The following is a 13,694-nucleotide window of genomic DNA, read 5'->3' as shown; positions in this document are numbered from 1 at the left end:
CCCCCCCCCCTAATTGTGAAGAAGGGATGAAAGCAACATCTATCGATCGAGAATTATATTCTCAACAAACGACAGCGGTTTCATTCCCTAATCTCTATTAGGAGAGGAGGAATGAATTTTCAAAGCGCGCAGTAACTCCGAACAAGTTCTTCTCATTCAAAAATTAATTTCTCCCCTCCCTAATTGAGATGAAGGAATGAAACCAAAGCCTACCGATCGCCAATTGTATTTTCAATAAATGACATCGGTTTCATTTCTTAATCTTAGTTAGAAGCGGAGGAATGAATTTTCAAAAGCGCGGAGAAACCCCGAACGGCTTTCCGACGTCGAGTGAGCTCGGAGGGGCTCCACAGATTGGAAAATTCATTTCTCCCCCCCGCCCCCCAAAAGAGACTAAGGAATGAAACCACTGTCATTGTTTGAGAATATTATTCTCGATCGATAGATGTTGCTTTCATTCCTTCTTCGCAATTAGGGGGGGCGGGGGGAAATGCATTTTCCAATCGGGGGAGCCCCTCCGGACTCACTCGACGTCGGAGAGCCGTTCAGGGTTTCTCCGTGTTTCTGAAAATCCATTCTTCCGCTCCTAACTGAGATTAATAAATGAAACCGATGTCATTTATTAACAATACAATTCTCGATCGGTAGGCTTTGGTTTCATTCCTTCATCTCAATTATAGAGGGGAGAAATTAATTTTTGAATGAGAAGAACTTGTCCGGAGTTACTGCACGATTTGAAAATTCATTCCTCCTCTCCTAACAGAGATTAAGCAATGAAACCGCTGTAATTTATTGAGAATATAATTCTCCATCGATAGATATTACTTTCATTCTTTCATCGTAATTAGGGGGGGGGGAGAAATGAATTTTCCAATCGGAGGAGCCCCTCCGGAGAGCCGTTCGGGGTTTCATTCCCTAATCTCTAATAGGAGAGGAGGAATGAATTTTCAAAGCGCGCAGTAACCCCGGACAAGTTCTTGTCATTCAAAAATGAATTTCTCCCCTCCCTAATTGAGATGAAGGAATGAAACCAAAGCTACCAAAGCTCGATCGGTAGATCGAGAATTGTATTTTCAATAAATGACATCGGTTTCATTTCTTAATCTAAGTTAGGAGCGGAGGAATGAATTTACTCCGCTCCTAACTCTCCTGAGGTTACTCCGCGCTTTTGAAAATTCATTCCTCCGCTCCTTCTTGAGTAGGATAGGATAGAATTTCCCGAAGATTCCAAAAAGCTTCCTTGTTCTTCGTGCATGAAAAATGGGGATCTTGAGAAAACTCCTCGCGATCGCAAGACTTTTACCGATTTATTTTTCTCCGTGTGACGTCCGTATAGAAGATCAAAAAATCAATTTAACAATGGGATAAATGGAGTGGAGAGAAAAACGTGAATATCTCGGAAATTAGATGCGATAAAATGGGCCCTTTTCACGTGGACGTACACATATAATTGGACTGAAATTTATTGAAATTTTTAATTTGCAATGACGAAATTCCTTGAAATTTCCGTATTACGGCAACGCGATAAAAATTCCCAATAAGTGTTCCCGGAATTTTCGCGAAAATATTCCTGAAACCTACAGACATCATTCCTGAATTCAAGACTTTCCTTTGATTTTCAGGATCATGTCACTAGAAATTTTTCACAAAATGACTTAATTTTAACATTGCTTGCTCATCGCATTTCAGAAATGCAGCTGCCTAAAAAAGACACATCGATTCCTAGGAACGTTTTTTTTTCTCAGTAAATACAGACAATAGAGAAATGTCAGAGTGCAGTGAATAAACTTCACTTGTCAATCACTCCATAATGGCAGAGTGGAATTCCCTGATTGTTTTTCACTCTCGATTATTTTTTTAAAGATTCAAATTGATACTTGATTCATTCTCATCGTTCCATTCCATCGGGAGATATTGTCGATTGGAGACAATTTTTTATGGTCACTGAAGGAGGCAAACCATTCATCTAAATCTCGCAATAATCTGGGAAAAACTTTATCCATTAATCTATTATTATTGAATTAATCCCATTAGGTGTAGATCGCTGGAGAACAATGAAAACGTTCCAACCGTTCAAACGAGTTGGAATGTTTTCTCTCTCCTTCTTCTCCATTTTCTTTCTCACTCGCACTCGTTAAATTTGGCGGAGCAGGACGGGGACGTGCCAACGCGACGGAGACGACAATGAGTGGGACCGAGCGCGATACATATTCCTTTCTCACTCAGGGGCAGAGGGGGGGGGGAATAAATATATATAATCAAACATTACTACAGTAAAAAAAAAAACAAAATCTGCATAATTATTCAATAAAATCACTGGGAAAACTATAGAGTTTTCCAGCGACAGCGCTGGGATTTTCCATGATTTTTTTGGACGTACGTGTCAATAATAAATATGTCTAGAAAAAAATCACGAATGAATTTTTTTCCGCGAAAAATTTTAAGGACTCGGGGAAAAAACTCTTCTTTTTTTCCCAAAGCCCCCGTTATTGAGATAAATATAAATCTTCCAAAGTGCAATCATTGGTGGAGAGAAACTCTCCAGATGTTGGGAATAATCCAGTGTTCTTCAATTCTTATCTACGGAGGTTTTTTCTTTAACCCTAGTCTGGTCACCTGACGGGAAAATGCGACTTTAGTCACCTTCGCGGGAAAGTGCCGCCGTGTTATTTAGGCTCCAGCATTGCCGAATCCACTCTACACTTCCCGGGCGCGTTTAGCGAGTTGCCAGCAACATCGCGCAACAGGCAATTTCATTTAACACGGGAAAAAATTGTTCACCTGTTGGAAAAAAATTTTTTTCTCCCAGAATTAAGGATACAATATTGAAAAAAAATACTAGAATTTTCCAGATACTTCAATTGACGAATTCAATTTTTCTCAAATTTTTCCGGTGAACCAGTCGATGGCAAGGTGAATAAAACGACGTGTTGCGGCAATTCCCTCGCATGGTAACCAGTCTAGGGTTAATAATTGAAGAAGTATGTAGAACAAAAATTACATAAGCCACGGCTTCTGGAACTCACAGTAATCTCGCTTGGAATTCGTAAATTTGATTCTGTCTAAGTGTAATTATCTCAGTAATAACACCGACATCCGAGAGGATACATCAAAAACCCTTCTTCGATGGAAAATCCTCCCAGAAACATGAGTCTTTCTCATGTTTATTCCGAAAATCTCTCAGTAGTAAAATATATGTAATATGTAGATAATTAATAGCGCTATTATTTTTAATCCTAAAACTGCACATTTATTCTTCGATCCCCATTAGTTGCACATCTAGGTCAACTAGCATGTATGAAAAAATTCAATAGAAAAACCTAGCGATGTCGCTAGACAACTCTAATGGATTCCCATAGAACTTTCTACAAGTTGATGGTGTTCGAAATGTTCAATAGAAAATTTTCTATAGAATTTTCTCGGCTCGAATTTTCAAAGTTTTTCTTCATTCAATTTGCCTTTTTTCCCTTCAAGCAAAACAAACAAAAAAGACGTAGAAAATTTGAGCCAAATAAATTATATAGAGAGTATTTCAATGGAATGGCCTAGTGTTTTTATATTGAAACGATTCATGCGTAAGACCCACAATTTTCTGTAAAATATCCTAGCTTCTATTTTTCCGATAGTGTCTTTTTCTATCGCATGATGGTTCATCTATCGACTGATAAAATGCATGCACGTATGAAATAATTTCATAGAAAAACCCCGTTTTCTCTAAGAAATTCTATTGAAAAATTCTATTTGTTTATTGCGCCATTTCTATAGAAGTTTCTGCAACTTTATCATGTCATTTTGTTAACAGATAGATGATAGAAGTCCTTGTGCCTGAATTTTTCGTCTTTTCTGCTGTTTCCATTTTTCATCAGTTTCTGATATCACTTCTGAGAAGAAAAAAACTTAGAAAGTCCATATCCAAAAATTTTCATAGAGAAAATCCTATCGCAATAAATTATGTACAGAAATCAACATCTATCGTTATTTTTCGGTAAACAAATATCTATTAAAAACGCATGGGGAAGTTGAATGATATTTGATTGAATATTGCGGAAAAAAGAAAAACCCTTTTTCAATAGAATTCTAATAAAATTCCAATAGAATTCTGATAAAGTTCCAGAAGAATTGCAATAGAACTTTTCAGAGAAAGCCCTAGATTTTTCTATTATTAATTTTTTTTCGTGCATGTAATTATTCAATTCTCCAATAGCAGTTCAACGAGTTGCATTGTCACTAAAAAAAAAACCTTTTTCTACAGAATTTGGAATATTTTATTCTTTTACTAAGACATTAGACGAGATGAAATAATATTTGAAGGATTAAGATCTAACGCTGAGAGTAGAAGCGGAGGATTTCTTCAAAATAGATAGTTATTTCGCACTAGCAACCATTCGGTAGAAAAAATATTCGGGCCGGGTTTCAGGTGAATACACGAAAAAGTAAAAGACTTTTAGATCATTAGATTCTGCATTCATTATACAATTGATTATATGTTCGATTTTACATTCCTGACAATTATTACAAAATGCGAGGAGCTACTGTATTGAGAACCCACTTCCGATTATCGAAAAAATTATTACTCGGGCCCTACCATACCAACAGTTCCGTACGCTCCATCGTAGTCTATGCGCCACCGCTACGAATTTTGCTGTTGAACACTTTACATTGGCCCTGCTGATCTCCCCTATAACTTTGTGATATGCATGTGATATCTAATTTATGTATGGAGTGGTGAGTTTTATTAAGTTATATTAATTTTTATTAAGTTCACAGAATATCCATCTTGTCGCTATGGAATCGTAGAAGTACACGAAACACCTATTCTACCCCTATGGCATCGTATGACTTTACGAAAAACCCATTTTGCCCCCATGAAATCCTAGGAGTACATAAAACATCCATTTTACCCCTACGAAATCGAATGAGGTCAGCAAATACCCATTTTGTTCAAATGAAATCGTGAAAGTTCACAGAATACACATTTTGCCCCAAAGAAATTGTATAAGTTCACAGAATACCCATTTTGTCCGAACGAAATCGTATGTGGTCAGTAAATACCCATTTTACCCCCATGAAATCGTAGGAGTACACGAAAAACCCATTTTGCCTCCATGAAATTGTAGGAGTACAGAAAAGACCCATTTTACCCCTAACAAATCGTATGAGGTCAGAAAATACCCATTTAGCCCCTGAGAAACCGTATAAGTTCACGAAAAACCCATTTTGCCCCAATTAAATCGTATGAGGTCAGTAAATACCCATTTTACCCCAATGAAATCGTATGAGGTCAAAAAATACCCATTCTACCCCAATGAAATTGTAAAAGTGCACAGAATACCCATTTTGTCCGAACGAAATCGTAGGAGTTCAGAAAAGACCCATTTTACCCCGAAGAAATCGAATGAGGTCAGAAAATATCCATTTTGCCCCTATGATATCGTATAATTCAATGTGCTTGAGATATCTCTCTAATTGATTATCTTAAACTAAATATTATTTTGATTTTATCTATACAGTTCTAACTTGAAAACTCTTCTTTACCCCAAAAACCATACTCCGTGGCGTCACTATCGGATGGTGTCCTTTTCGCATTCTCATTTGACAATTTTTCCGTTTGACAATTTTTCCTTACGTCCAAGCGTTCACATTCGCATGGGTCGATAGCATGCATCGACCCCGTACGTGAGGGGTTAACGTGACGCGTGCAATTGTTTAACTCAATCATTCAACTATTTTTCCATTATTTTAATAATTACAAGCGTTGCGTCAAACCTGCGTTGCGTTAATTGTGGAATCTCCTTAATAGTAAGCAGGTATTGAGCGGAGAGTTTTCGTTTTTATCATTGGAATTCATGTTTTTGGGATCCCTGACCACGAATATGTTAGCTGCTTTTGCTAGATGTAATTAGTTTTGTTTATCTATAACAATTTATATGTTTATGACGCAATTTCGCGGAAACAGTTCGAGTTAGGCAAAAAAGATATTTAATAAAAAGTGTTCCTTGTCAAAAAATACATATATTTTGTTTTATTATTGTTATTCCTATCTCTTATAGTTATCTAGTTATCACCTCTAAAAACAGGTCGTGAAGAGCGGAGGTGCTCACATTAGGAATAAATGCAAATAGTTGAAATGAAGAATGTTCCTTATTAAAAAATATATAACTATTGTTTTATAACATTTTTTCCGAACTTCAACGGTTGATGAAATAATTTGATGGAAATGAAGAAAAATAGCCCCAATTGTCCAACGCGATATGCAATCCAAGTTGTTTCGGTCAATTTGTCATCTTTTAGACCGTTTTCTGACAATTAATCTTTATTATGAACTTTTTTCTTTTCTCCGATTATTTCAGGAAATATTTGAACGAAAAGACGGCGAGGATTGCCTAAAACGTCGGTAACAACATCGCCGAATGTCCGATAGGAATTTATTGTTCCTTATTTAGACAGTACTCAACCATTTCCATTGTAACTTGAACGGAGTGCGCGAAGAGTCACGGGCGCGCGTCTCTGCTCTCCACGACCTGGTTTCAGAGATGATAACTCGATAACTAAAAAAGTTAGGAATAATAATAATGGGACAAAATGTAAGTATTTTTGGACGGGGAGCACTTTGTTGAAAACTGTTTTGCCTAACTAGAACCGTTTCTAAAAAATCGCGTTATAAACAATTAAATTGTTATAAATAAACAAAACTAAACACATCTCGCAAAAACGGTCAATGTATCCGTATTCAGGGACCCCAAAATGGACCCCAATGCACCTAACAGTGTACATGAAACCTTTCCCAGCGCATGGACTGATATATGACGAAAAAAGTGTTTACTATTTCGACAATATCTCCAAAACCACGAAAATTAGCACGAAACCTTCATCCTCTACAAAAAAGTTGTTCTGATAAATTTGGACAGAGATCGTCCCTCAAGAGATATTCACAAAATAAATTGATCGCCAATTAAAAATGAGGGAGTAAGAAAAATAGGAAATGTCTGAATATTACAGTACTGACTCCACTCAATCATCAACTCTTTTATATTTTTGAGTGGTTTATTTCCATAGGGGTATGTGGGTGGAATGGAGGGTGGACCGGGGAGGTGAACTGACTCTCTATAGGGAATTTAGAAGTTACCTTCGTGAAAATGCTGCTTCACAGTGGATACAACGGTATCTTCTGTCCCCAGTGTGTAGTTTCACGTGGCGATCTCTACTTCGTTTGTGTTTAAACAATCTTGCGCACCAACTGCATCTGTATGGCATCTGATCGCCATGGGTCTAGAGTCAGGGAGTAAAAGAAATCATCTGTACAATAAATTCGGGGGTTCATCAGTTTCTTCTCCAGCGAGTACCTTTTTCTTTCGTTTCTTCATTCATTTCCGTTTTTTTTTGTTTTGGACTCACCTGCTCGTGTTTCTTCAAACAACTCAAACTGGGAAACGTTTTAACGCAGAATTGACATGAGTATGGACCTGATGAGTTATGGGAATCAACATTTATTCGCAATTCTCCATCGATTTCAGTTTCTGAGGGAAAACTTTGGGATGTGGAGGTTGCACATGATGACGGGGTGCCACCACCTCGTTGACAGGTCAAACTGTCTTCTTCACTTCGCCAGGAGTAACTGCCACTTAATAATCCATCTAGAAAAATTAAATAAGAGTGTCATTGGGAATTCAATTTTTTTGCATTAAACAATTATGAATTTTTGTAAGGAATGAAAACTGCATGTTCAAACTTCGTGAATTATAATGAATTGATATAACATAAAAAATCAAAAACTTAAATTTTAACGACTACAAAGTTTCCGTGAGGAAGGAAACATTATTAAATTTGCTAAATATTCGAAGGAATCAATTTTCTAATTATGTAAAAGAAGGAATGGTCATTTGGAAATTAATTAGTGGATGGAAAAGGCATGGAGTCATCCCTGAGAAGAACCACTCGAATCCGTAAAAATAAAAAATCCATTGGGATAACCACAGCGGCTGGAGGAAGTTGAAATAACAACTCTCATTTCCTCATTTAGTAAGTAATAAAGCGTGCGACACCCACGAGTGTAATTTTACTGATTTTACGAAATTTTTCGTGTCTAGTACAGTCATCTTAAATTCTAATAAAACAGGACGGCCAATGCAATCCAGTGGAGCGACGTGCTCATAAAATCGGTTGCATCCGTTGACACCTACACGAGAGCCACTCGGTTTTATTAACTAAACTAGGCGCCACCTAAATTCATGGAGGAGCCCGGATGTGGGCGATTACTCTATCTAATTATTATTATTCTACAGGAATTATTACTATTGGTGATTATGAGACATGGAATGTTCTCTTTCGAAATGATCAATTATGATTTTTAAAATGTCGTTCAAAGGAAAAGGTGTGGGAAATGTAATTGGATAGAATATAAAATCATTGAGATAGTCACGACAATTGCTCTTGAGATTCTCGCCCCAAACATACCATCTCTATGCAGTCGTTCTGATTCGATTAATTGCCTTTTCGGTGTTGCACAGTTGATCACCTACGAGATGAGGGAATATTCCCTTTAAGACTTCAATCTTCTCAGAGTTTGATATTTTTTAGAGATTTTCTTTTGTGGTTAATATTCGAGCGCTGTGTAGGATCACAATTGATTACAACAATGATTGAATTTTATTGGAAAATCAACTAGATAAAATATAAAATCATTGGGATCATATAGTTTGGGGTCGATAACGATCACAATTGCTCTAGATCTTCTCTCTAGCTTTCCTCATCGAATCCTAACTCATTTCCGAACTGCCACTCCTCCGAACACTTCTCATATCACACCTCAATTCCATAAATTCAATCGCAAAGCTAGCGTTTTTATTCAGTCTCTCTGATTTGATTAATTGCGTTCTTCGTGTTGCCCATTTAGTCATTCAGAAGATCAGGATGTGTTCCCCTTAAGACTTGAATGGTTTCAGAGGTTAAAGTTTTTTACGGGTTTTCTTCGTTTTCTAATATCACATCATTGTCTAGGGTTAAGATTAATAATAAAAATGAGTGAAATGTATTGGAAATTTAATGGAATAAAATAGAAAATCCTAAGGATTTCCAAACTTTTGTATCTCCACTCATTCTCTATACTCTTTGTCACATATTGAGCATGAACCCTTCTATTATCAGAAACCGTCACTCACTCCAAACACTTCTCACACTACAACTCCATTCCATAAACTCAATCTCAAGTCGCTCGTCTCTATTTAGTCTCTCTGATCCGATTCATTTATTTGTCGGCCTCATGCATCCGGTTATTTTCGTACCGCACTCTTTCCTCTTTCATTTCTTCGTGCACTCACAATTATACAAGAATTCATACATTGATTACCCTAGTGGAAAAACATAAGGTGGAGGCGTAAAGTGCCTGATCAGAATTTCGGATCGAACTTAATCAGTTTCTGGTCGAGACCTGAACAGAATTTCCACTCGGGTACTTCAGGACATAAAAATTCAAAATATTTTCTTCTTAATTAATAAATAGAATCAACAATATTTGTTCACATGTTATTCGAATTGAAATAGTATATTACGTTACACGTGTGAAAAAGGGGGAATATTAATACGAATAGGGTAATGTTTTTAGGGAGAGTCGTAGGACCCGAGTGGAAATTCCGGTCAGGTCTTGATCAAGTTTGGATGAGGTTAGACCTGACCACTGATCAGGTATTGATCAAGTTGACAGATCCGGTCCTGATCGGACATGTTACGCCTCCGACCAATCCGGATTTGACTTGTCTGTCAGTATCAATAACAATTATCAATGATAATTTATTCAAAACAAAAAATAATTCAATTCTTTCACCATAGGCCGCCTCTCTTAATGAATCTCTACTGTTATTAGCTCTGAAAAAACTTATTATTTTTTTACCGATGCTGGGGATCGAACCGGGGACCCTATGATTGCTAATCCTATGCCCTAACCACTACGCTATCGCGCTGTTACTATTGAGTAAACTGTATATTGCCTATATGATTTGTATCGGGGTATTCATTGAATTTACGGTTATTCCTGATCTCGCGGATGTGCGTGTGTATTCTCAAAGATAAAATATGTTCAATTAAATTTTTATTTATTTCATTAATGAATAACAATAATGATAATAACAACAACACTAATAAATGAATAGACATTTAGTGATTTTTTTTCTGAAGATCATTTACGTGTAAGTTTGATACGCCTCTAATACGTATTTACGGCATCATCATCCCTCCCTTCTGTACATTTGAAAAGGGCTGGCTGTTAATTTAATTAATTAATTAAAATAAATTCATTTAATTAATTTAATTTATTTTAAGTATAGTATAATGATCCTTTTTGAAGACTGAAAATAATTATTGATAATGGTTGATACAACTTAATTTGAATAGTATAATAATAGTTAGTTAAATTATCCGAAAAACTTATTAAAATTGACGTCAGGTGGACCGGATCTGAATCTGATCATTTTCTCTTCAATTGACTCCGTTCAAATGCCGATCAAAGACATCGAATCCGAATTTGATCAAATTTGGGTCAGGCAGCCGACCTCAGGGTGAGATCGTGCCTACCTGATCAGAACTTGATCTGAACCCGCCTGTAGTTTTTCGGATCCGATCTGCTGGGTCAGAACTTGCTCAGGTTCTCATCAGGCATCATCTGATCATGTCTACCTGATCAGAACTTGATCTGAACCCGCCTGTAGTTTTTCGGATCCGATCTGCTGGGTCAGAACTTGCTCAGGTTCTCATCAGGCATCATCTGATCATGTCTACCTGATCAGAACTTGATCTGAACCCGCCTGTAGTTTTTCGGATCCGATCTGCTGGGTCAGAACTTGCTCAGGTTCTCATCAGGCATCATCTGATCATGTCTACCTGATCAGAACTTGATCTGAACCTGCCGGTAGTTTTTCGGATCCGATCTGCTGGATCAAAACCTGGTCAGGTTCTTATCAGGCATCATCTGATTATGTCTACCTGATCAGAACTTGATCTGAACCTGTCTGTAGTTTTTCAGATCCGATCTGCTGGATCAGAACTTGGTCAGGTTCTCATCAGGAACCTTACAAAAACATGATCAAGTTCTGATCATGCTTCAGGTGGGCGTGAAGCAATTTCCACTCGGGTTGATATTTCGATTTTTGCGTCTGCTAGAGACCGACAACGATTTCGAGGTAAAAAAATAAAAAAATCGATATATCTTCAAAACTTTATATGAACGGGTATATATATTTTGATTGATTAAGATAAAGGACATCAGGACGAACATTGTGAAAAAAAAATATTGCAATAAGGTAACTCGTTATTCTGATATTGGAGAAATTAGGTTTACATACAAAGTTGAATATCACTGAAACTAATTATCCGATTCAGCCCAGATTCAATACGAACTGTTGTTATTACTACAGGTCCATTCGTGTCAAATTTCAAGTTGATATTCCGATTTTTGCGTCTGCTAGAGACCGAACAACGATTTCGAGGGAAAAATAGAAAAATCGATATATCTCCAAAACTTTGTATGAACGGGTATATATATATTGATTGATTAAGATAGAGGACATCAAGACGAATATTTTAAAAAAATATTGAAATCGATTGGATATTTTCCGAGATATTTTGGAAAAAGCATAAAAAACAAATCGCTATTTCTCAAAAACTAATAGACGGATTCAGCTGAACTTTGGCGTTGAGTTAGTCCTAAATTATACCAATAAACTGACAAAATTTCAAATTATTGGGGATGATTTCGCCTGTTTATTCGTCAATTTTAAGAAAAAGTGAACACCCACTGGACATGATCACATACAGACATGGTTCTCAAACTTCCTATTTTTCCGTTTCAGACCATCCTGCATCGTTTCCAAACAAAATTAGCGAGTCGAAAAATCAATCGAATGCAACGCTTCCATCCAGATGCATAGTTTCATTGCAATGCTTCCATTGAATATATATATATATATATATATCTATATATATATATATATATATATATATATATTACACTCAAATTAAGTATATTATAAACTTGATTCAAGTATATTTTATACTCAATTGGGGGAGGGTATTTCTATCCCGAGATGATTGTTTTGTATCACGCCGGGTTATAATATAGCAAACTCTATTAAGTGATAATATGAAGTGTAATATGAGGGTCAGACAATTAGGGTCAAAATACACAGAGAAAAAAAGTGGATTAGGTTTAGAAAAAAGTTTCTAAATTTTAGAAACCGTGGTTTCTAACCATCAATTTTCTAAAATCTAGAAATTTTTTTCCATGTTCTAGAAAAAATCGTTTAACATTATTGATCAAAATTGGGATTAATTTTAAACGAAAAAATACTTAATTTTAGAAAAAATATTTTCTAAAATCTAGAAAATTCCTTCAATTTCTGAGGGGAGATTTTGCAAAGACGGGAAGGGGGGGTTGTGAATTGAGAATATACAACCAAAAAAATTGAGTCGGTGAGTTTTTTAAAAATATCTCCGAAACTAAGCGAGATAGCGAGTTTTTACTGAAAATTTGGAGTGGCAGGGGGGGGGGAGTGATTTTAGTAGATTTTAGAAACTCCAATTCTTAAGCTTTATGCTTGGTGGGATCATAAAAACTAGCGAATTTCGGAATTGTTTTAAAGAACAAATATTTTCTAAAACCAATGCTGCATTTTTTTTTATTGTAGAAAATTTTCAGATTGAATTAAATAATTGCGGCCGAGGTATTTAAAGGGTATAAGTGCTCCATGCATAGGGAGGGGTGCCCAAATATCGGGCATTTCAGGTGTGCGGAGGGGGGATTTCGTAAAGAGGGGAGGGGAATTTACCAAATTTTTTCCTGAAAATTTGGGTGAGGGGGCAGGGGGGTGTGAATTGGGAATTCACAAACAAAGAAATTTAGTCAACGAGTTTTTTAACGATATCTCCGAAACTAAGAGAAAAATTGGGGGGGGAGGAGGGTTTTACATCGAAAATTCAATAAAACTTTCCGCCTCTCCCACCCCTCCCCCCAAATTTTCAGTAAGACTTCGCTCTCTCCCTTAGTTTTGACGATAGTTTTGAAAAACTCACAGACTCAATTTTTTTGCTTGTGAATTTCCAATGCTCCCCCCCCCCAAATATTCGTAAAAATTCGCTATCTCACTTAGTTTCAGAGATATTTTTGAAAAACTCACTGATTCAATTTTTTTGGTTGTGAATTCTCAATTTTTTCTAAAATTAAGTATACTTTGATTTAAAATTAATCCCCATTTTGATCATTACTTTTCAACGATTTTTTTCTAAAACTCAGAAAAAAGTTTCTAGATTTTTAAAAACTGAAGGTTCTAACCTTCAGTTTCATGGTTTCTAAAACATGGTTTCAGTTTCATGGCTTCATGGTTTCTAAACCATGGTTTCTAAAATTTAGAAACTTTTTTCTAAAGCTAATCCACTTTTTCTCTCTGAGTTTGACCCTAATATTCTGATTCTTATTTTTTAAACTCCACTTTTTGACCCTTATATTCTGACACTTAGTGCGAACCCTTATATTACACTTACAAAGGCTTGCTACAACTTGGCCCGATAAAAAACAATTATCTCCGAATTGAAATATCCATCCCCCAATTGAGTATAAAATATACCCGTGTAGGAATTTTACCGGGGGATTCAGCCGCAACTCGGGTACTTGAAACTCAGCCTCGGCTTGACGCTGTACCCGAGTTCAC

General features: G+C 36.4%; 1 protein-coding gene across 1 annotated transcript in view; it reads right to left on the bottom strand.

Moving 5' to 3' along the window:
* LOC107043481 (zinc finger protein 423 homolog) overlaps window positions 1-13,694 on the bottom strand; it is a 73,554-nt gene that overhangs the window by 23,456 nt on the left and 36,404 nt on the right. Inside the window, exons 3-4 of the mRNA XM_015265018.2 lie at window positions 7,396-7,634; window positions 7,127-7,269 (exon numbers count right to left, since the gene is read on the bottom strand). Of these exons, the coding sequence (XP_015120504.1) occupies window positions 7,127-7,269; window positions 7,396-7,634 (382 nt within the window). The remainder of the gene's footprint in view (window positions 1-7,126; window positions 7,270-7,395; window positions 7,635-13,694) is intronic.

The sequence above is a fragment of the Diachasma alloeum genome, unplaced genomic scaffold (genome assembly GCF_001412515.2).
Source record: "Diachasma alloeum isolate Michigan unplaced genomic scaffold, Dall2.0 Dall_scaffold_00586, whole genome shotgun sequence".
NCBI lineage: Eukaryota > Metazoa > Arthropoda > Insecta > Hymenoptera > Braconidae > Diachasma > Diachasma alloeum.
This window is presented reverse-complemented; position numbering and strand designations above follow the sequence as displayed.